Genomic DNA, 23,136 nt, shown 5'->3' on the forward strand with positions numbered 1-23,136 from the left:
AGAACATGGCCTTTACATACATGTAGATGCGTTTTTATCTATTGTTTGCATTACACGTTTGTGTCTACAGACAGGATGAAACTTAATCTCATGAGTGCTTTGCGACGCAATGATAAAGTCGGTTTATTAACGATACACAGGTCATTCTATCAGCAGTACTATTCTTTGCCAGTAGGCGTCGCTGTTCACCGCACAACTTTAATTCTATAAAGTTCAATTCAATATATATATATATATATATATATATATATATATATATATATATATATATATATATATATAGAGAGAGAGAGAGAGAGAGAGAGAGAGATACATACATACATACATACATAGATGTCCTCACCCAGGTTATTTATCCCACCACAGTTCATATGATATTTAATTTAATTTAATAAGTGTAACTGCTCCAATCATTTCTACTATAACTACGACTAAAACTTGGTCTCTCTTCTCCTCTTTTCCTTCGTCTGATTCACATTTAAATGTACCTGCCCTGATTAAAGCTGTGACCTTCCTCCCCTGCGGGCTGGAAGTGGGCCCTATTGTGGCTTTGCTGAAGACACATGTAAAAGCCCGTGGGCTTGTCCGTCCCCCGGGGCGTTTTCTGTGGCGACGGAGGAGCCACAAATGAGCGCAGGTACGCGTCACAGCGGGGAGCCTCATCAGCCTCACGGCTTCCGAGTCGCTCTTTGTCGCCCATGAGCGCAACCACGAGGCGGCTGGTAAGTCAGGAGTTAAAGGTCCGCTTAATGGACTTGGGGGTGGTTTGAAAGTAAAAGGTTGCCTTGATCCAGACAAGCCAAACACGGGCCACATGTGTTGGTTCGAGTCGCGGTAGCAGCGCATGAAGAACGAGCCGGGGACTTTACGCACAGCACTTTTACGCACAGACCTCGACGGAGAGAAGCTGTAAATGGTGTGTGTGTGTGTGTGTGTGTGCGTGTGTGTGTGTGTGTGAGAGTGACCCGAGGGCCCGTGTTCTCCTCCGCAGACGTTACACAGAAAATGGAGCGTGTGCCTTTAAGGCGCCCGACTGCCTGTCGCTTTGTGCTGCGGAGAGACTGACGCCCTCTGGACACAGTGGACACCAGAGCGGCGGCTGAGCACCATCCTGGAGGAGTTCAAAGGGAGAAAACAGCCATCGTTCCCCCGAAGAGAAGAAAAGCGGCCAACCGTTAACAGCGCTTTGGTAAGTTGTTCTCACGTTCAGCGCTTCGCCGCTTTGCGCTCGATCGCGTATCGTCGCGCGACGGAAACAAACCTTTGGTTCATGCGACGCGAATATATATATATATATATATATATATATACGTGTATATGAAAAAAAGGAGGCGAAGCAACGCGACCATGAGTGAGGGAGCTAATGCTCCTCACATGTTCCCTCTCCGTCGTGAGAAGTGGAACAATGCAGAAGATCGGGATCCGACGCTGCGGCAACGAGCGACGCGGGCAGAGGAGTAGGTGAAAACGGGAGAAGGTGAAGCAGATGTTGCCAGATGTGTTATTCCACATCAGTGGGAAAAGTGCTGTTTACGTGTCAGCACTCTGACACTTCCACTATATTCACCTCACTCCTTCACCTGATAAATGAGGACTTTGTCAGACTTAGATCCCACATAAGACTGACTTATGTGGGACACGCACACAGCAGCTTTTGGTGTTTTATTATATAAAGATTCAAACTGTCCATTAAGGCGTTTATTGGATTTCTTGCTAAGATGCAGCACCGTATTTGTGCTTTTTGCCCCTCATCTCCATCCTGACTCCGACCTGTGCCGTGTTGGTGTAGGTGTTCCCAGTGTGGTGCTGGTGGGCCGTCAGGATGAGGCTGGGTCAGCCGATGCTCCCCGCCGCCGCCGCCGCCCTCCTCCTCCTCTCCGCGCTGCCCCTGACCTCCGGCTGCAACAAAGCGCTGTGCGCCAGCGACGTCAGCAAGTGCCTCATCCAGGTAAGAGCGGCCTCCCCCGTGGACCGGCGCCACGGCACAGAACAGGAGCCCGGCTTTCAGTGCCGTTTAAACGCGCGTGAAACCGGCGGGTCGCACAACAATCGGCGGCAGCCGCTTTCGCGGCGGAGCGAGCCGGGGCACAAATCGCTCGCAGCTGTTGTTGTGTCTTTAAGCGCGCGTGGCAGCTTCGCACAAACGCGAAACGCAGCTGCAGCCAAAGCGCGAGCTGAGGTCGGCCCGGCTCCAGGACGAGACGGAGACTTGGACCCGGGCGAAGAGATGGAAACCGCTGTGAAGAATGCAGATGCATTCCTGCGATAAGCCAAGCAGAGTGTGTGTGTGTGTGTGTGTGTGTGTGTGTATTTTCCTTGAAGTGTGCACAGGAACCTGCTGGACACCCTCTCACATCCACCGCCTCATACTTTCCAGCCGCGGGTCCGTTTCCCCCACGAACCCACTCGCTGCCACCATCTTGTTATTTTTATAGGAAGAATGAGGAAAGGTGTGGGCCTGGTTTTCCAGCACCTGTCAGAGGCTGTGTGTGTGTGTGTGTGTGTGTGTGTGTGTGTGTGTGTGTGTGTGTGTGTGTGTGTGTGTGTGTGTGTGTGTTTAGTGGTCCGGCCTCTCCCATTAATGTCCTCACGGCACCGCGTTTGACCTGTCGCAGGGATGTGGGAGCTGCAGCTGGAACTGTTACCGTGCAGCTATGACTCGGTTGAACTGCGTTCGCTGCCTCGGTCCGGTGGACGCGTGTTCAGCCGCTAACGAGCGCGGACGCCGTAAATACTTGAGATCGTCCACAGAAGAAGATAAAGCAGCATCAAAGAGCAAAGCAGAGCAGAGATAAGAGCCCGTCAATAAACAGGCCGCTGCGTTTTGTACCTGCTCAGTGTTTTCATTAATTGACTGAATAAAAAGCTCATTTTGTCTAATTACGCGTCCAGAAACCCTTTAAACTTTGCTTGTTTGGAACCTTTGCCGTTCATTTAATCTCTCTTGATAAATCACTAAAGCAGTTTAACAGAATCAAAGAACACCTGTCGGTGCTTTGGAGGAAACTAATGGCTGCTCGTTCTTATAAAACCCGTAGTGAGGAATAAAATCCTTTTACGCACTGATTTTTCTCAGTAAACTATGTGTTTACAGGCCGTATCCACGCATTTATTGCAGACTCGTGGAAACTCCGACCCCCTCGTCCACCAGAACCCTCGTGGCTCCGCTTTGTTCCGCGTATTTCGCCTGACGAACCATTGCGCGGGACGACGAGCTCCGCGGCGTCCGCGACCCGTTGACACCGACCCGCCGGCTGTCAGAGGCGGGGGCGATGGTGCGTGTGCCGCAGAGGAGACACGTTTCCGCCCGCGGCCTCTCCGCGGAGGCTCCGTGTTGCTGGTGATTAGTGGGCTCCGCTGCGGGACGCTCGCCTCTCACGCGCTGCTGCCGTCTCAAGTCATTTGTCCGAACTCCCCCGAAGAACACGAGGAGGGGTGGAGGAGGGAGGGGGGGGGGGGGGGGGGGGCTAAGGTCAGGAGGAGGTGTGCGCTTGGGGGGGGGTTAGCCTGCAGCCGGCTGAGCGGGGCGGGGCGGGGCGGGGCGGCTCCCTTCAAAGTGAGCACGCGGCGGCGGTGGCTCCGCGGGCCGAGGCGGAAGCCGCACACTTTCTCTCCGGAGGCCTTTTGTTCCGCTGCGGCCGCGACGTGACCGACTCTGCGCGGAGAGAAGGCGAACTAGAGCCGCGCGAGTGCTTCGGATAAGCTCGCGCACCTCCGAGAGAAAAGGCGTTCGCAAGGCGCCAAATTGGGATTCCGCTAACGATTGGTTAACTGGCCAACAAGAAGTTACAGAAAGTTATAAAAATGTGTCATCTCTTAAAGAAAATCTAACAAATTTTAATGTTTAAAAATAATTTTCACTATAATATTAAGTAAGATAAAGTAAAGATGACGATGTGTTTTAACAGATATTTAATTATGTAAAAATATTAAATTAAAAATATTATTAATAGTTAGTTATAGTTATAATTTGTAGTATGGTTACTTTTTCTTAAATTAATTTTGAATTTCAAACCTCACGATTGGTTATTGTACAGTTTGTGTTTAGTTAATTTGAGTTGTACTTTATATACAGTTTTATTTAAGGTGCAAAAGTGGCAGTTACGTGTCAGCCTTTATTTGTGGGTTTGTGTTTCTTTTTTTATGGTCATCGTTGTTCATGATGCCTTTTTGCGCTAAGATTTTTGTTTTCTTCGTCATTTCCTTCACCGGTCTGCTGTTTGTTTGTAGTTTTGTTGCCTCTATTTGTGGTCATGTCTCATCCCTGCAGTTCCCCAATAAACTGTTAAGTTTGTTTAACAATGAATCTTGTTGGGGAGAAGCTACATCCAACACAAAGCTAACAAGCGTGGCTGTTTGTTTGTTTTTCTGTGTACATTTATTTCACAAAACAAACGTAAACCTTACCTTTGGCCAAATTCAGGCCAGTGGTTTCCCCATGTCCATCTCCAGCTATAGTTAACACATAAACAGGCAGGGGAGTCTATAAAACCTAATAATGCCTTTAATAACATGTTAATTTCACCCAAAATGTACACTTGAAAGAAATGTTATATGGACTTTTTAAATATTTCAATAAAGTAAGGCTAATGTTTAGCTGTTTACCCTGAGCTAGGCTAACACTTAGCTGTTTCCCCAGCTAGGCTAACAGCTCTGCAGCTTCAGCTCTGTCTAGTAATCCTGTTTTATTTCCACATTACTTTAAAAAAGGAATTCTTTATTTGTGAAATATGAGACGTGTGTTTCCCCTTTGGGCAGTTTAGTCTTCATAATTCTACCTCTGAGAGTCATAATTACTCATGGGACGGGCTCCTGATCAGAGGTTTGGGGACCGAGCGGTTGTGTGTGGTTTTGCAATCCCTCATTGGTGAGTCACTGGAGAGTCTTCCATCACTGCAGACGCTGTTTATGTGTCGGCTTCTGCAACGCTGGAACGGAGGAGCGGGGGGGAGAAAATGTTTAATAAGAGAAGAGAATGGGGAAACGCAGCGAGCAGGGAGGAGCGGCCATGTTGTGTTCCTCGCCCTCCTCCCGTTTCTCCCCTGGTGACCTTGACTTGGAGGAATGTGCTCCCTGTTCGGAGGGAAGAAAGAGGACCTCCACTCGCGGCCGTGTTGTTTCCTTCGCTGCCTCCGTCCCCGGAGAGGAGCTGCTTTTATGTGTTTGGAGGAGGCTCACGGAATCGGCAGCGCTTCCATGTTTTAGCAGCTCGCCTGAGATTCTTAACATCCAGTTTCTCCTAAAGCCACTAAAAGAAAGGTGAATTGTCAGCAGCCCGCGTTAAACCTTCACTGTGTCTGCTGTAAAACTGCACATTCTTTATTTAAACGGCTGCAGAGTTTGCCTTCAATTAGTTTGGTGCTGCAGCTCTGCTAAATATCTCACAGCTGCACAAACACTTGAGTGTCAAGAGGCCTAAACGGCTTCTAAGTTCAATTTAGGACTTACGATGATCATATGAATAGAAATCCCTTCACATTTACTCATGCAGACATGAGTTATGTTTAGAATGATCATTAATATAAACCCCAAAAAAGTAAAAAGTAAAATACAGAACCAGACGTGTGAAAAGTGAACTCGTCTTTAGTTTTTTTTTAAACCGTGACGGATAATGGTTCAAACAGCCACTGACTCATTATTCCCCCTGTGAGGTTCCTTATCTTGTTCCCTCTGCTGAGCCTCACTTGCAAAACCATACGAGAAAATCATTTCAATGCCGTGACTTCGACGTGTACGGACCTGCTCGCTCCATGAAGGAGACCGTTCATACCTGGACACACGCGTACCCTGTAATATTTACTGTGCATGAAACGAACCCGCTTTTTATATGTTCCTGGGGTCATAAAAACAGCCTGAACGCACACCTTCTGCTCCAGTAAACTATGTTTCCATGGCAGTTTATTCTTATTGAGGCATTTCACGCAGCAGCTTCTACAGTGTTTTAAAGATGAGTTGTGCCTCGTTGTGGTCGTCCAGGTTTTTCTGATTCCGTGTGTGTGTGTGTGTGTGTGTGTGTGTGTGTGTGTCCTTCAGGAGCTGTGCCAGTGTCGTCCGTCGGATGGGAACTGCTCCTGCTGTAAAGAGTGCATGCTGTGTCTGGGGAACCTTTGGGAGGAGTGCTGCGACTGCGTAGGTGAGTCTCAGCAACACGTATTTAAATGACAGCAGAAAACTTGGTTGGGGTTATTGTTGCATCGTCACTTTAATTTGCAATAATATAGTTTATTGTTTTTTGCTATTCTTCAATATTGTCATATTGGTGCAATTTTTATATTTTATATATATATATACACAAACAAGCCTGTTTGTAAGAGGAATGGCTCTGTGCCGCGTCCCGCTGCTGTGATACACGCTGGGTGTGAGCTGAACGAAGCCAGAAGCGTGTGAAAGGTGAGCGAGGGGGTGGAGGTCGGCGCCGAGCCGGGTCCGGAGGGCTGCCGTTCACCGGCGCCCCGGGGAAAAAAGGCTCCGAGCGTTCCTTCGGCTCCGACTCGCCGCACGTCCGTCTCACGTTCTCTGACGCCGTGCTGCCGTTCGGCGGTCGCAGGTGTTTCGTCCAATCAGAAGCAGGAAGTCGTACCTGTGAGCCGTCATGCAGGCCTGTAGGCAGATGTGGCGGCCACATTATGCAGCGTGTGCTGATAATGAAGCTTTAACAAAAGCTCTTTCATGTGGAACAGAAATACAAGAATCTGAGGCTGAGCTCTGAACTCGCTGCTGCTGCTGCTGCTGCTGCTGCACAGATGTTTAGTGGCTGAGTTCCCCTCTTTAACTATACACCCAGGACAGATTATAACTCCTATCAGTAAATATTATAAATACTAATATTTTAATATTTTCCTCCTCATAGCTGGTCTTTGCGTCCAGCAAGTTTCCAGCTTGCTCTCTGTGCCAGACTCGGTCAGGCTGCTTTGAAGTGTGTCTCTGTAAGCACTGAGACGAGCAGCAGGGAGAGGACAGTTTGTATTTAAAGGAAAAGGAGGAGAAGGGAGGAGAAGGGAGGGAGCGACGACACGAAGGGACGGCTCGTGTGTACACTTTATCAAAAACATCTGCTCTGGCTCTGCTTTTAGCCTGGGTTTGTAATCCAATCCTCTGTCTGAAGTCCGTTGCTCATTAAATGACTTCCCCATTAGCCATAATTCAGTTTGACTCGTTTAGAGGGTTCGTCATCATATCTCTGTCAAGTCATTACTACTGTTTGTGGAAATGAAATCATTTGGTAATGGACCTTAATTGAGATGAAACTTTCTTGACATCTGTGCGGCTTCACAACCAGTCAGCAGAAACAGTTGAGGTGAGAGGCCTGGTCTAACGTTGGCCTTAAAAGGCCAGTTCATGAATATTACGAATGGAAACGTTCATGTTCAAATGTCTCTTTGTCCCAGGGATGTGTAACCCCAAGAACTACAGCGACTCTCCGGCCACGTCCAAGAGCACGGTGGAGGAGCTCCACCGCCCCATCCCCTCGCTGTTCCGCGCCCTCACGGAAGGCGACGCTCCCATCAACATGATGGTGGTGTCCTTCCCCGTCGCCGAGGAGCTCTCCCATCACGAGAACCTGGTGTCCTTCCTGGAGTCGCTCGACAACCAGCCCCAGAACGTGTCCGTGCCCGGCAACAGCATCCACACCAGCTACGACACTCACGGTAACGCCTGAAAAAAAAAAGTCACAATTCACAGTAGGAGGCTCGGTTTGGTGATAAGGTGAATTAGCATGACCATGGATCCACATCAACATAATGTATTGTCAGTAAAGCAAGGAGCATATGTAAAAACATGCATGGCTCATTTCTGGTCTCCTCAAGTTGAGTCACACGTCATTTTCACTTATCCGCACTCGCTAGGAGCAGCGGTAACACCATCTGGGCCGGTCCGATGAGGCTGATGCTGAATTGGGTCATGTTTTCATCAGGAGTTACGGGATGGTTGTAACTGGACTGAACGTGCTTTTTTTTATTTTCATTTGAGGCTCTTTTGCCTCTCCCGCTTCAAGTCAGTGCTAGTTTCTCCCAAACACTCATTTCCCACGCGTTCCCGCAGCGCTGAGCTGTCAACTCATTAAGCTCGCCAAAACATATGGCCGTGCTTAGCTGCACCGATTTCACTTCAACCCTGAGGTAAAAGTAGGAACAGTTTAGAGGTAATTACTTGGAGCTTGTTTTCAGAAACCGCATTTACTGGATTTGTGACTCATAGCTTTTTCTTTCGTGTTTTGATTGCAGAAAACATGTGCACGGTGGTCTACTTTGACGACTGCGTGTCTATCCGCCAATGCAAACTTTACTGTGAGTCAATGGGAGGATCCAAGTACCGCTGGTTTCACAACGCCTGCTGCCAGTGCATCGGCCCCGAGTGCGTGGACTATGGCAGCAAGGTGGTGAAGTGCATGAACTGTCTCTTCTGAAGCGGGCACATATTGGTACCAAATGTCTGGGAGCCTTCCAGAGCGTACCAGAGGACTGAGGGCAGAGGAAACTATGACTGCTATGTGTTAGCATTCCTCACTTACCTTGTAAAATACCCCCTGCACCCCTCCTCCTACCACGCAAATTGTTTTTATTCTGCTGTTATATTTTACTGTATATTTTTAGATGTTTTTATAGTGTTTTTTAATTAGAGGTGTATATGAATTATGTATTTTTACAATTACGATCTGCTAAATCCCAGTCTCATGCCAAATAAAGAGTAGTTTGGTGACGTGGACTGTCCGAAATGAGTCAAAGCGTTAAAATGATGTGTAAACACACACAGTAAATGTTTGCCTTCCCTGTTGCCTGTGTCGTGCTCTAATCTTAGCCTCGTGTTGCCCGAGCAAGGAGACGCATCGTTTCCTGGGGGAACAACGTTGTTATTATGCCGTTCTGTCCCCCAGGTGTTCCCGTGCTCACTGACGGCCTCATCCAAGCTCCGGGGGAAAGTGAATGGCTATTTACTGACACACACAAATGCTCTTTGTGATGCCAGTGCATTTTCAAAAGGCACACGGTGGCCTATCACCGATTCTGTTCCCAATTGGCATGCGACAGCCGTTTGCGCAGACTAATGTACCAGGCGCACAATGAGACCTTGTTTGTCTTTTTATTTTTTATACTGAAACACGACCTCATTTTGTCACTGCAGCTGTGTGGGTTGGAGCAGCTGATGCCAACAACGATCAGGACCTAGTAGTGGAAATATTACTCAAATGCTATAACAATGTGAAAGTGCTTACACAACAATGCTCCATTACAATTAATATTCTATTTTAGTAAAATTCTCTGAATACATGTATCTGATTATAGCATTATTAGATTGATTGATTACAAAGCAGCATTTTACCAACTGGACATACATGAGAGTTTAATACTCATATATTATTTTTATTTTTTTGCATTTCATTGAACTATACAATATTTAATTTCTTAGAGCATCACTTCACTTTACTGAAATTAAACAATGTGAGATCCTTCCAAAAACATTTTACTGTAACAGAGCAAACAAAACATACTGAAATGTGTCAGAGTCAACCTCGTTTTCTGTAATCGTAGCAAATGTTGGAAGCAGCTGGTGAAATCTTTCTTTAAGTGTTGTATTTTATATACTTACATTATAACATAACATTATTCACACTAAACATAGTTTCAAAAACCATATCTTACTCTGACGTGAGTTAATTCAAGTCAAAAATATTATGAATTCCCAATTTTCGAGAAAACTTTAAATATCAACGCTTTAATGTGGATCAATACAGTTAGACTGCGCATAAGCGCTGATTTCAAACTACATTTCCCAGTGTGCATTCGCGCGGTAGCGCAAGCGCAGATTGGTTTATTTAGAAAACGGACAGGCGGAAGCTGGACTCTAAAATTGGCCGAACTGGATGGGACTTGGTAAAGTTTCTTGCCTTTCGTGTTTCGCATGTTTAGCGACAATGCAGTTGCAGCAAAATACAGTTTAGCGCCTGCGGCTAACTATATACACTGCGTTTGTTTCGTGTGGAAGACACGGGAGCTTTAATCGTAACGGACAGGCTGCTATCCAGCTAGCTTAGCAGGTTCGGAGCTAGCGTTAGCATATGGGCCCTTCCATTCAGTGACAAGCTACTTTATGATTGATATAAACGTGCTTAAATTCATTAGTACAGAAACTACGCTCGATTGTTTAGCAATTTAATGAGCTCATGTTCGCTGTTATGTTAGTTTTTCTTAATGGTTATGCTATAAATAGCATATGGCAAGAAAATAGTAAGGATAATCTGACCACTGTGAAGGAGGATTAAGTTAACTAACAGCTTTATAAATAGTTTTGTCTCTATAATCCAACTAAGACAGCGTTAGTGTCTGTTTAGTTGTTCGTTTGCATAAATTACCTCATGTCTTCTTGACTCTGAATAATGTCTTTGTTAAAATTGGTTTTAACACCATTATGTACAAGAGCTACAGTCGGTTTGCCAAACAACGCTAAAGGAGACTGTTATATATGTAAGTTTGTGGTAACATAACCGTAAATGCGTTGGTTGTTTCATGAGGGATGAGGTTCCCCTATTTGCATAATTTGACATAAGCAAGGTGGGTAGACCTCTGAAGAAGTCGACTCATGACAGCTGGCTCTTTCTACTTGGGTCAAAACAACTAAAACAAAAACAGAAGTAACAGTTCAACAATGCACATTAAAAAAATAAAATAGATTCTCTGGACACTAAAGGAACATTTTTGTAATGGTCATGAAAATATAAGACGTGTCCTGACGGACCTAACGTTGCTTAATTCTGCATACACATGCATTGTTTTGTTATGTGATTGTCAAGGATACGATAAGATAAAATCAACAAGCTGTACATTTTTTGGAGAAGTTGATATTTTAACCTGCCAGGACTGTTTAGTGTCATATTAACGGATGTTAAACTATTATTAAATATGATCTAATTCTTAATCTCTCTGTTTACTATTAATATTAAAATTCAATCCTGTGATATTTGATTGTTCATATGGCAGAGCCCCATCTAGTGGGTGGACGATACTGTTGCAGTTAGTAATATAGTTATCGTCAAAATATTTGTAACAAAACACACTAAGACTATTACAAACACAGCTTAAATTACTTTAATTTATATCTTGTTTATGAAAATGTAGTTACATAGCAAAAATGTGTTTAAATGTTGAAGGCTGCACTAAGGATAGTCAGAAGGCATAAACAACGTTGAATATAAAAGTCAAACAATAGCTAAAAGGATTTATAATTAATGTTAATAAAACGGGGTGCTTTATACAGAAACTAATTCAGTTCACTTAGTCAACTTTATGCCAACTGTAGGTGTAATGGAGAGGTGATGTGCCAGTGAGAGGAGCGATAAGGTCAAAGCAGCCATGACCGAGTGCTTCCTGCCACCCAGCAGCAGTCCTGCTGAGCAACGCAGGGCTGAGCACCCAGGGGGAGTGGCCCGCACCCCCAGCTCTGAGGAAATCAGCCCCACCAAGTTCCCGGGGTTGTACCGCACAGGCGAACCGTCACCGCCTCATGACGGCCATCACCATGAGCCGCCCGATGTCTACGTCTCGGACGATGACAAGGAGCACGGCAAGAAGAAGAACAAGTTCAAGAAGAAGGAGAAAAGAAGTAAGACATGATCTTATTTGAACTGGAAACGTTTTTTTACATAATGAAATGTAGTTTTAAAATGTCCTCAGCAAAAGGTAATTTAATTGATATTTTGTGCAGTTTATAGATATTTTCGAAAGCTTAGTTAAAGTATTTTTCCTCACACTTCCCTAATTCTGTAACTACTTCTGCTGCATTGACAAATATGAGTGTAGCAATACAATGTAGATGTTGTTCTTCTGTTTGCAACATTTTAAACTGCACTGTAATGTAGTAGCACCTTTATTATGAGACTTTAGTTTACTGATTTATGGCTAATAATTAGCTTTAAGGGTGATACTTAATTTTTAGGGAGTGTTGACCATTACAAGGGATTGAACACATCAAAGCAAACAGTTATGTGGGAAGGTAACTGCATAAAACACTAATATACTTAAGTGTCAAAAAGAAAAGTTAATGAGAGATTCAGCAAAATCATTGTGTGCTTTGTCTTCGCTCTTTTCAGACCTTGGAGTATAAAGTGTGTAATATTAAAGGTGCATTTAAACAGGCAAAGCTATATGTTTGGGTTTTATTCAGAATAGTACAAAAATGCCTTCTGAACAATAGAGTCGTTGTGAAACAAATACCATTATGAAGCTGCTGAACGCCTCCTCCTGGTTTTTGTCATGTTGGCTGTTGCTGTTTAGCAGCCAGAAATCATCCTTTGCTGATTTGTTTTTAATTATAATTGTCACTAAGGGGTTGTCAGGCCCTGTGTCCACTCTGGATTTTTCCATGTCTGTATTTAGCTCCTACACTAGTGTACGGTGGGAGAGGGGAAGAGATGGACAGTTTCAGGGCACACCCAGAGAGCCCCGGAAGGTGTGTCTCAGGCAGCAATGTGATACACGGGGGCAGGTCTGGAGAAATATAAATAGAAGATAAAAGAGCGTGCAAGGCCACTACTTTTGTCTTTGTTGAAAACTTTAAATCATAGAAGAAACTGAGCCATTCAGTAGACGAGAGGCATATGGTGCAGTGGGAGCTATGCTAAATTGGAAGCTGACCTCTTTTCCAAGTCCCCGTTCTCCCCCTCCTCTGTTATCGTCTCTCGCACACATCTCTTTCTTTTTCTACTTCACTGCTATCATAGTTCTGTCATAGGAGGATAAGGAAACAGGGGTGCTTCTTTCCTCGCATCCAGACCTATTTCTGACCCTTTGACCTCTTTACGTTTACAGCGGAAGGTTACGCTGCCTTCCAGGAGGACAGTTCAGCAGACGAAGCGGAGAGCCCGTCCAAGATGAAGCGGTCCAAGGGAATCCATGTGTTTAAGAAGCCGAGCTTCTCCAAGAAAAAGGAAAAGGACTTTAAGGTAAAGGAGAAGGGCCCCAAAGAGGAGAAGCCCAAGGATAAGAAATCTAAGGACCTGACGGCTGCAGACGTGGTCAAACAATGGAAAGAGAAGAAGAAGAAGAAGAAACCGACAACAGAAGCAGAGCCGGTCCCAGTGGAGGTCCCCACCTTCAGGCCTATTTTTGGTGCACCTCTGGCTGAAGCCATAAAGAGGACGAGTCTGTATGATGGCATCCAGCTGCCAGCCATCTTCAGAGAGTGTGTGGGCTACATTGAAAATTATGGCATGAAGTGTGAGGGCATCTACCGGGTTTCAGGTACGTGGTGGTTTTTGTTGATCTGACATTGTGCGCGCCACTTATAAAATGCAAAAGGGGGAAAAACATTTGTGATTAATGAGCTTTCTCCCCACAGGTATGAAATCCAAGGTGGACGAGCTGAAAGCATCATACGACCGTGAAGAATGCCCCTGCTTAGAGGAGTATGACCCCCACACAGTTGCCAGTCTCTTAAAGCAGTACCTTCGAGAGCTGCCTGAGAACCTGCTGGCGCGAGATCTGGCCCAGCGCTTTGAGGACGCCTGTGGTCGGCAGGCGGAGGCAGAGAAGGTAACAGAGTTTCAGAGGCTGCTGGCTGAAGTGGCGCCCGAAAGCAGACTGCTCCTGTCTTGGCTCATCACACACATGGACCACGTCATTGCCCGGGAAGCAGACACCAAAATGAATATTCAGAATATCTCCATCGTCCTCAACCCAACCATTCAGGTGAGAGATGAGGGACATGAAGCAGAGAAAATCCACACTGAGATGAAAGAAACAATAATGCAAATAAAGAGCTGGGCAAAAAGGATAATTAAACACACTAATTAACAGATAGGTAGTTTGGTTCATGGTTAGCTGTAGCCAAATATAAGAAAGTTCCCCATAGCAACAAACCACTAGATTTTTACTGGATGAATCAATTCAGCTCAGAAATCCTGGCCCAGTTTCTGAAGTTAACTTATCCCCACGGGGGACAGTCTCTGTGGCTGCTCCACTTTTTTTTAACCAATAGCAGCAGTGGACACAGCACCGTTAAATAAACATGCTTTTTAATTAGATGAATAGAGTCCAAGCTCAGTTTTATCAGAAAAAGGAATTTATTTTGTGGAAATAAAATGAATCATCATTACTTTGGTGTATTTGGGCACAGCTCTATCCAGTAGCTCTTTTTGTTTACCACATGTTTAGATCGGGAATCGTGTTCTTTACGTGTTCTTCACCCACGTGAGGGAGCTGTTTGGGGACATAGTCCTGAGGCCAGTGGTGCGGCCACTCCGCTGGTCCAACATGGCAACAATGCCGGCGCTGCCAGAGACCCAGGAGAGCATCAAAGAGGAGATCCGACGGCAGGTGAGTTCAGTCCTTAACAAAATGATTTACACACTATTAAAAGAAAATGTTAAGGTGGTTGATTCCTTCTGCCATATCTGTTCACTAATTATCAGTCTTTATATTTAAATAAAATATGTTGCCTTTGATACAATGTTTACATATACTGTATATGTATATAAGAGAAGTGAGATTTCCTTTTTATATATTTCTAAGCACATAGTCTAATCTGTTGGACTGTGTGGGCTTTTAGGAGTTCCTGTTGAACTGCCTGCACAGGGACCTGCAGGCTGGAATAAAGGACTTGTCCAAAGAGGAGCGACTATGGGAGGTTCAGCGAATCTTGACTGCTTTAAAACGCAAACTGAGGGAGGCCAAGCGCCAAGTAAGCCATGTTTTAGTATTAAAACCAGGAGGAATAACTTCTTTACTACTGTTTGTACAAAACATATTTTATTGTTATATTCAACTCTTCAGGAATGTGAGAGTAAAATAGCCCAGGAGATAGCCAGCCTGTCAAAAGAAGATGTTTCAAAAGAGGAAATGACGGAGAATGAGGAGGAAGTCATCAACCTCCTCTTAGCACAGGTGAGTCTGTAAAGAGAATACAAAACGGTTCAAGCATTTGTTTAGACCAATGGAGTACCACCCTAGCATGAAAGATTGAAAAAGGTACTCTTCTTCCAAAGCATTTGTGTGAATCTGTGGTTAAATCAGATCCCTCACTTTTTCACTGTAATCAGGAAAATGAGATCCTGACAGAGCAGGAGGAGCTGATCTCCCTTGAGCAGGTGCTGCGTAGACAGATAGCTACTGAGAAGGAAGAAATCGACAGACTGCGGGCTGAGATCGCAGACATACAGAGGTAAGAGAATACCAAGACAGAGTTGGTAGGAAAGATGTTTTAATACGATAAAGAAGGGCCATTACATGCAGGTCCGTTTTGTAAACTTAATGTAAAATTGTTTTTGTCAGTCGGCAGCAGGGTCGCAGTGAGACAGAGGAGTATTCGTCTGACAGTGAAAGTGAGAGTGAGGATGAGGAAGAGCTGCAGATGATTTTGGAAGATTTGCAGAAGCAAAACGAGGAGTTGGAGGTGAGGAAATGACCTGTTTGGCGCTCTCTCAGCCTAGAGGTCACCCCATTCATTAGAACAGAGAATTCCTATGGATTTGAGATCCATGTACACTTATGTAAAGCTAAATTTATATTAAATCAAGCCTGTTGAATATTGTTGCCCCGTAGAACAAAAACACCCACCTGAACCAGGCTATCCACGAGGAGCAGGAGGCCATCCTGGAGCTACGTGTCCAGCTCCGCCTGCTGCAGAGCCACAAACTGCAGCAGGAGCTAAACGTGCAGCCGCCGTCTGAACAGGCACCCCCCACCCAGCCGAGCCCAGAGCCCCGCAGCGAGGAGCAAGCCAAGCGCCCCGCGACAGCGGCGGCCGCCGGCACGGACGCGGCTGCCTCGGCCAACGGGAAGACGAGCAAGGATCCTCCGAAGCCCTCGCCGAGCAAAGACAGGAGAGACGCCAACATGTGAGGTGTCTATACCGTTGGTCAGTTGTCCTGTAGCGTCACCCATCATCCACTGGAGATTTTACACTGCTGGATCACCAGATTCATTAGTAATTGTGTGGCCCACACAGGAGCCATAGAAAATCCATTACACTGTATTTGGTGGCCAGGTTCAGAAAAACACTGCTTTCCATTTTCCTGTGCAAAACATAAAAGACATTCGCAACAGAATCTGAGTAGCTGCTGTAGCGACTGTCGTCAACTGTCTTCCTTCCTGTCCTCCTATCAAATCTACAGTGCCAAGCCCTAGAAAGGAGGAGAGGTGTGGCACGCAGAGATTATAATGGAAGAAAGAATTAATTACAGTACGTTTATTTTTTACATTCAAGGCCTTAAGATGTAATCACTAGACGCATTCTCAGTCCCGTCCCCAAATGGAAATTTGACACCACTGTGCCATAAATGAAGATGCCAGACTGGACAAGTTTCCCCAGAGAACCACTAATATAAACAGCTCTTTAAGTGATGAAGAATTGGTTTATCTATACATTATATATTTAAGTAGTATTCTAGAGAATATGGATGGATGTTCAGGAAATTTGATTTTAAATGAGTTTTTTAGTAATATATAAATATATGTATAAATATATTGTATGTTTTCTTTGAACAGCATATGCACATCAACACAGTGGCGTTGTACTTCACAACTGACCAGTGGATGCAAGCAAATATGCAACAGTGTGTTTTCGCCTCTGGACAATTTGACATGGTTGTGTAGTGTTATCTTCGTGCACACAAACTGGCGTGGAAATACAACTGCAGCGATGACCTTGGTCTCCAGAATGTGTGCACACACACACTGTTGTGCATTTGCTTGTGTTTTTAACTCTTGATGTGGGGAATTAATATTCCTGGCATTCGGTGAGCAAAACATACAAGTCAGTCATTTCAATTCTCAGCTGATCCATAACTATTGTATGAGTAAAGTCAGTTAAAGTGATGTTCAAAGAAAGGCATGTCCTGACTCACCTGTCATTTCTGTATACTGTTGTATGTTTGCAGACATGCTGTATTTCCAGCTCTTATGTTTAGTTATGTTCTTTTTTTTTAATTATAAATGGGCCTGTATGACGTCTGCTAGTGGGACTTGGTCTGCTTTGGTCCAAGCAATTCTAATCTCATCAGGACTCATGATTCACCGTGTTATTAATCCTGTGACTGAAACAGATAAATGCTAGATCGGCTTCAGAAGCTTCTCATGAGGTTATTTTCATATTGTTCCAAACTTTTGTAGCTTATTGATGCATAATGCTGTGAAGAATAAAATGTCAATCTTAATAATTTATCCCTCTCTTTTCTCACAGATTTTCGTGTTTTCATTTTTACTCTTCTTGTCCAATTTTCGTGATTCCCATATTATACATACTCTAAACGCGTTTTCCCATCAACCTCTTCGTCCGTTTTGAGTCAAACTACTTTCACGCGTTTTCAGAAAGAAACGAGCTTCTTTTTTTCACAAACTTTTTGTCGGCGCTTTTACTGGTTTCAGATTTGGTAGGTAGTTGCGTCAATGCCACGACATAACCAGGGAGCGAAGACCGGATACAGTCAAACGTTATTTCAAAGTTAAAGTCTGAAGTGTGTGTTGTAATACAAACCCAAGTGTAGCAGTTAAAATACTTTATGTATTTATGGGTATTCCTTGTAAGTTGTGTAACAATTGTATTAATTTGTGGCAGAATAAGCGTTCAGTAGCACAAAGCCCCCACAGTGGAGTAAACCGGGGGAAGGTACAGCTGCTCCAAACGTGACAGGCTCTTATTTTGAAATGTGTTGCGTGTGTCGCTCACGCCGCTTGACGCCAGTCTAGGACACCGCCAGATGATCGGACTGTCTGCTTCAGGGTTGGGTTTTCTCTTTTATCCGAAAAGAGGGGAAAAAGCCGAGCTTAAAGCAAGATGAGACGAAGGCACTGACTGGTTTACAGACTTGCACCGCTTACTATGGCCATAAGGGAACTGAAGGTTTGCCTGTTGGGGGTAAGAGGCAGATGTTTTTTGTTGATCTATTTTGGGAGAAATTCCTTCATCTGGCGGCGAGTGTCACTAAGTAACTGAGCTACAGCTCTTTGATGTGAGGGCACGTTAGCAGAAGCTAGTTTAAAGCTCCGCCGTCAACTTGGGTCCTATTAATGTTTAGTCTTTATCGCGTTATTCCTGGTCCTAAACTTGCAGATCGCTGTGATGCTCGTTAACTCCCCGCCGCCGTCGTCTTACATTAGTTTTCCTATGATCCGCATGTGGTTTTCATCTTTATAGCCACTCACTGGAGTGCTTTTTATGCGTTTTGGCCTGTTTATTTAACGACTGCCGACAGTTTCTCATCCATTACGTCATCGTTATATCCGTTAGTTTTCCTGCTGCGTTAGCAGAGCGCGGCGTCCTGACGCACCGTGACAGGGACGGTGAGGAAGGAGCTCGCCCCAAACTGTTCTTGTTTTTCAATGGAAAGGTCCCCCAGGCCTCTGCACCCTCTCACAGGCCACCGACACGCTCACTGAGGCATTTTAATAGCCATAAACCATAAAACTACCTCGTGTCACCCTCCAGGGGCGTATCTAGACTGTTTGCATTGAGGGGCCCTGTATCTGGGAGTTTACACTTTTAGCTTAAAAATAGTGAGTGACATACGTGTTTAATTCAATGTTTTGTGGAATTGTTCTAGCAGCGGCACCACTATGTCGTCACAGCGTGTTAGGTTGGACACTTTTTATTGATCATGCATCAGATCAATGTCCAGTTGTCCCAGTCAGGTCAGCTGATTTTTACAGTATAAACATAACTAGCTGCAGAAAATGAAGGCATTGTTTTGCTTTTGCTGAGAGTTAAATAGGCATATCAGCGTTCATATCAGAAGAAAAACGCTTGATTTACTACTAATATAGTGTAATGTAAGAAGGTGCTGCTTGACTTTTGATAAATGATCACACTAGTCACCAGATCAGAGAAACTGGGCTGTGTGTAATCAGGATAATGCACCACACTGTATTCCTACTTGTAGCACTTTTATGTGAGAGTTGTCTCAGGACAACGTAAAACCCAACCAAAATAAAAACAATCTTATGATTAGATTGTTTTGTATTTTGGGATTAACACAGTGTTGTAATTGTACAAATATGTGATGCTGACTATGAATACGAAGCTAAACAGGAAACTGTCAGATGGAAGGGGCATGTGACCAGACAGTTGCACAATGAGCAGTGTTCAGTAGTGAGGAATGATGCTGGTAGCATGTGTGTTCCTACATTTCTGTGAGTGATGTGCAATCTCCTGTTTTCAGGATACAGGAGTTGGGAAATCCAGTATCGTTTGCCGATTTGTTCAGGATCATTTTGACCACAACATTAGTCCCACAATAGGGTAAGAGCATCGCAGTCTGTGCCGTGAAACACCCACAACAGGAAACAAATCAGACAGACTGGTTCACAGGTGTGAGATTTCAGGCTTTTAAGTATTAAATAAAGCCCAAAGTCCATGTTAACAATAGTGGAGTTCAGCTGTCTGTTATGTCAAGTTAAGTGAACTCTGTGGAAGTCAAGTCCTGTCATGTATATTAACGTTCAAGACAGTGAACACACTATAGTAGTACAGATTATAGACATCAAAAAGACTTGTCAAGACCCATTTATCATCCAAGCAATTTATTACAGAGAGGGTAAAGTTAAACCCACTGTCAGAAATAATGACCTCATCGTAGAGAAAGAGAAACGATCACGGCCCCACGGAAGCATTCGGCCCCAGACAAATTCACAGGTCACAGCGAACAGATGTTTAAAGTTTGGTCATGAGCAGGGAGTGAAAAGAACAGTCACTGACACAGTTAGTCACCAACATTTTTTCCAGCAAAACCAATGAACACATAACAGTCTCCATTAACTGACCTGTACAGAGCAAAATAGTACCGTCTGTTGATGTAAACCAGTGTGAATCACACCGGAAAAAGACCCAGCTCAAACATGCCACGTGGCTGAGTATTAAACAACTTCATTGCCAGTGTTTCCTGCTGACTTGTACTAATTTGTTTCCTGTGTCCTTTAAGAAACGAGCGGAGAAACACTGTTGTGAAATACTCTGTATCGCCCACAGAGCGTCATTTTTGACCAAGACTGTGCCGTGTGGAAACGAGCTGCATAAGTTTCTGATCTGGGACACGGCGGGGCAGGAAAGGGTGAGTGCGTCCACCACAGACATGCCTCATTTACCTGCCGTTTGACACAACCTCGGGCTAGTGTTGAGAGTTATTATTAGGGATGAAATAGGATTATTATTGTTATTACTGTGGCCACTGGCAACGTGTACAATAAAGACACTGCGGTTTTTGACCAGTGACTCTATAGAGAAACGAGATGTTAGCGGGTTTGTTAGCTGCTAAAAATAGACACGTCTTGTTCATGATTGTCTTGTGTTGTCTTTTTTAGTTCCATTCTTTAGCCCCTATGTACTACAGAGGATCGGCTGCTGCTGTCGTCGTGTATGATATTACTAAACTGGTAAGAACACTGATAAAATACGCCTAACCTATAAGGCTGGTTTCACCAAGCTTGATGTAGAAAGTCATCACTCTGGAACGCTTTGACCTAGAAACATCATTCTTTCCTGCTCTGTTAATGGAAACTCGTATTACAAAAACCACCTAATGCAATGAAATGTGACACACATAAGGAAAATGCTGGCCACGATCTCATGAAGCGCCGGTCCCACATCTGACCATGAGGTCCTCTTGTTGTTCAGGACTCCTTCCAGACTCTGAAGAAGTGGGTGAAGGAGCTAAAGGAACACGGTCCAGAGGACATTGTTGTAGCAATAGCAGGGAATAAGAATGATTTAGGAGACATCAGGTGAGCGATCTTCTGCCAAAGCTGCGTTTTATTTGGCTCACCTGTGATCTTTGCAGTTCATGTCCTCCTCCTTTTCAGGGAAGTGCCTATGAAGGAAGCTAAGGAGTTTGCTGAGTCCATTGCAGCTATTTTCATTGAGACTAGTGCAAGAAATGCTGTTAATGTTGAGGAGCTCTTTCAGAAAATCAGTAGGTTCCTTGCCTTTATACTGGGCCTGTGTTTTGCTCTTTATATGTTGTAAATCTGACACAGCAGCTGTGTAAATGACCCTGTGCCTCGTCTGTAGGTAAACAGATTCCACCCCTGGAAAATCCAGAGGTGGAGAGCAACGACTCCTTTAAACTCACCCGGCAGCCTGCTCCATCCGCCAGGAGATGCTGTTAATACCAGGAGGGGCCGACGACATTACTCCCTTCAGCACCAAGGACCCACCAGCATAGTCCACAGTGTCTGGGGGCAGACAGAGGTCAGCTTGCATGTGTGCTCGGCTGCAGCATTAGATGGGTCAAAGCACACGGATTCATTTAACTGCAGCAGTTTCAAAGCGGCTCAAGCAGAAAGCCTGTAGCGTGTCTCCCTCCTGTGGGGAGTCTCCTGAATTACATTCAGATTTTGTTTCCGGTACTTTACAGGTCTCATCATTAAGGACCGCTGTATCCTCCCTTCGTAGTACTCTTAAAGTAAAGCACAATAGAACGTATATGATCGAGTGGATGTGCTCTGAAACTGGGGTATTTTTGTTTTTTAAATGTCAATTGCTCTGTAGATTTTGACTTGTGGAGCTTTTGTGTTCATACATACATCAGTCTGTCATTAGGGGGTCTGAGATGAGCACTTATTTGTGTAGCTCCGAGGCAGCAGCTCTACATTCCTGTGCGTCATGTGTTCTCACACGTTTTGCTGTATAAGTGTCTGAATGTATTGCTGCAGAATTAACAGCTTAGGGCTCTAAATCATAACTACAGCATGACCCCCCCCCCGCCGTTGAAACACTGTGACCGATGCTGGAATTGTTTACATAGAGGTTTTTAAAGGTGTTTTCTACATGCTGAAATTGTATTGTTTAAGATTTCACTACAGGGAACGACCTCACACGCCTCAAAACCAGACCAGTGTCTTACCTGATATACATTACGTTTATACTGTTACGACGGTAGGAGGCTGGCGTGTGCTTTTCTCTAAATGTGTCTACAGGGGATAAAGGGTAGAAAAAATTATGAGTAGTGTATTTGTGCTCAATAAACTCTAGAGAGTTGGAATCACATCCTAATTTGTAAACAATGGAAACAAGAATAATGTGCTGAAGTTGTAAAAATAACATTTACATTGGATTTGCTGCAGATTCTTCAGCCGTAATAATCTTAGATTTGACCTCTTAAAAAATTTACAACTGCACTTTTACGTACCATGACCACAGTTTTATTAAAACAGTGCTCAGTAGTAGCAGGATTTGGTAAAATGGACACAAAAGTTCATGGATGCAATATGACTTTTGTATTAACAACATTTCTGTTTCCACATTTTCATAGCTTCAAAAACATGTTTACATTTGTATGTTGTCAGTTTAAAATGACTCCTGTTTCCACATCTGTGAGTTGGTAAAACTCACTTATTGTATATGTGTCGTTACATTCCACTCTGTAGAGTCCTCACTAAATGTTTTTTGTGGATAAATATTTTTCCCGCATGGTCTGCCTTTTATCGGAGGGAAATGTCAACCATATGGTGCGATCGCCCACCCAAATTCAAAACTGTGATTAGCTGGGTCCAAATTGAAAGTTAATTGCCTTCAGGCCCAGATTCCTAGAAAGTTAATCAAAAATTTTCAATGCATTCTGGCATGAAATTAACCTCCGTACAAAAAAGCAATGACATAATAGTGAGCAGATTATTATGCTATTATGAAGAGATCTTGAACTAGTATGCTGCCAGAGAGTGCCTTTTTTAAAATGTTCTTAACTGATGTATGGCATGAAAAACGTGCATACTGCTGGAGTAAAAAAAATGTGTAAAATCAAACCATCTGTACACGAGTCCACTTTTATATTCTATGTCCAAGTATAAACTTACCCAATTAATATTTGTAATCAATCAATGTAATAAAGTATTACTAATTATTTTTATGTCTTTTGTTGTGTTTTTTCTGACTCTTAAAATATGCTTTTAAATGTTTATCAGAGTCACTTAACCCATTCACCGCATTCACTAACTGAAGACTATGACTTGAATTAATCTCCTAACCTGTCATGAGCAGATGGAATGTTTCTCCAATGACGCTTGACGCTTCAGAAAATAAGAAAAAAAGCAAAACCTGGTTTACTGCTACAGGTGAAGCTTTTATCTCAGTCACTAAAAACTACATATGGTAATTTTCTTAATCTTAATTGTACAAAAATGAACATCTTTTTTTTTACACTTTAGTTACTATGAC

At 44.0% G+C, this 23,136-nt stretch overlaps 3 protein-coding genes across 3 annotated transcripts; all 3 read left to right on the top strand.

The window, feature by feature from the left end:
- Positions 1-936: 936 nt before the first annotated feature.
- twsg1a (twisted gastrulation BMP signaling modulator 1a) lies at positions 937-8,701 on the top strand. Its single transcript, XM_029130725.3, has 5 exons — positions 937-1,189; positions 1,790-1,948; positions 6,034-6,133; positions 7,389-7,649; positions 8,226-8,701. The coding sequence occupies exons 2-5, from the start codon at positions 1,823-1,825 to the stop codon at positions 8,405-8,407; spliced, it is 669 nt and encodes a 222-aa protein (XP_028986558.1). The 5' UTR covers positions 937-1,189; positions 1,790-1,822; the 3' UTR covers positions 8,408-8,701.
- Positions 8,702-9,719: 1,018 nt separating this feature from the next.
- On the top strand, positions 9,720-17,153 carry ralbp1 (ralA binding protein 1). The gene is made up of 10 exons (XM_029130720.3): positions 9,720-9,872; positions 11,296-11,598; positions 12,804-13,235; positions 13,333-13,682; positions 14,148-14,309; positions 14,542-14,673; positions 14,766-14,876; positions 15,032-15,153; positions 15,264-15,384; positions 15,534-17,153. The coding sequence occupies exons 2-10, from the start codon at positions 11,349-11,351 to the stop codon at positions 15,831-15,833; spliced, it is 1,980 nt and encodes a 659-aa protein (XP_028986553.1). The 5' UTR covers positions 9,720-9,872; positions 11,296-11,348; the 3' UTR covers positions 15,834-17,153.
- Positions 17,154-17,653: 500 nt separating this feature from the next.
- On the top strand, positions 17,654-22,822 carry rab31 (RAB31, member RAS oncogene family). The gene is made up of 7 exons (XM_029130726.3): positions 17,654-17,847; positions 19,148-19,227; positions 19,954-20,035; positions 20,286-20,357; positions 20,599-20,705; positions 20,784-20,893; positions 20,992-22,822. Exons 1-7 carry the CDS (start codon positions 17,812-17,814, stop codon positions 21,087-21,089), a joined length of 585 nt encoding a protein of 194 aa, XP_028986559.1. The 5' UTR covers positions 17,654-17,811; the 3' UTR covers positions 21,090-22,822.
- Positions 22,823-23,136: the final 314 nt, after the last annotated feature.

The sequence above is a fragment of the Betta splendens genome, chromosome 17 (genome assembly GCF_900634795.4).
Source record: "Betta splendens chromosome 17, fBetSpl5.4, whole genome shotgun sequence".
Lineage (NCBI taxonomy): Eukaryota > Metazoa > Chordata > Actinopteri > Anabantiformes > Osphronemidae > Betta > Betta splendens.

Bases quoted from the DNA above. Each gene is read 5' to 3' on its own strand.
- rab31 (XM_029130726.3), top strand. From the start codon at position 17,812: ATGGCCATAAGGGAACTGAAGGTTTGCCTGTTGGGG. The intron at 20,036-20,285 runs GTGAGTGCGTCC...TGTCTTTTTTAG, and splicing joins ACACGGCGGGGCAGGAAAGG to TTCCATTCTTTAGCCCCTAT. The intron at 20,706-20,783 runs GTGAGCGATCTT...CCTCCTTTTCAG, and splicing joins AATGATTTAGGAGACATCAG to GGAAGTGCCTATGAAGGAAG.
- twsg1a (XM_029130725.3), top strand. From the start codon at position 1,823: ATGAGGCTGGGTCAGCCGATGCTCCCCGCCGCCGCCGCCGCCCTCCTC. The intron at 1,949-6,033 runs GTAAGAGCGGCC...TGTGTCCTTCAG, and splicing joins TCAGCAAGTGCCTCATCCAG to GAGCTGTGCCAGTGTCGTCC. The intron at 7,650-8,225 runs GTAACGCCTGAA...TTTTGATTGCAG, and splicing joins CACCAGCTACGACACTCACG to AAAACATGTGCACGGTGGTC.
- ralbp1 (XM_029130720.3), top strand. From the start codon at position 11,349: ATGACCGAGTGCTTCCTGCCACCCAGCAGCAGTCCTGCTGAGCAACGC. The intron at 13,236-13,332 runs GTACGTGGTGGT...TTCTCCCCACAG, and splicing joins GGGCATCTACCGGGTTTCAG to GTATGAAATCCAAGGTGGAC. The intron at 15,154-15,263 runs GTAAGAGAATAC...TGTTTTTGTCAG, and splicing joins GAGATCGCAGACATACAGAG to TCGGCAGCAGGGTCGCAGTG.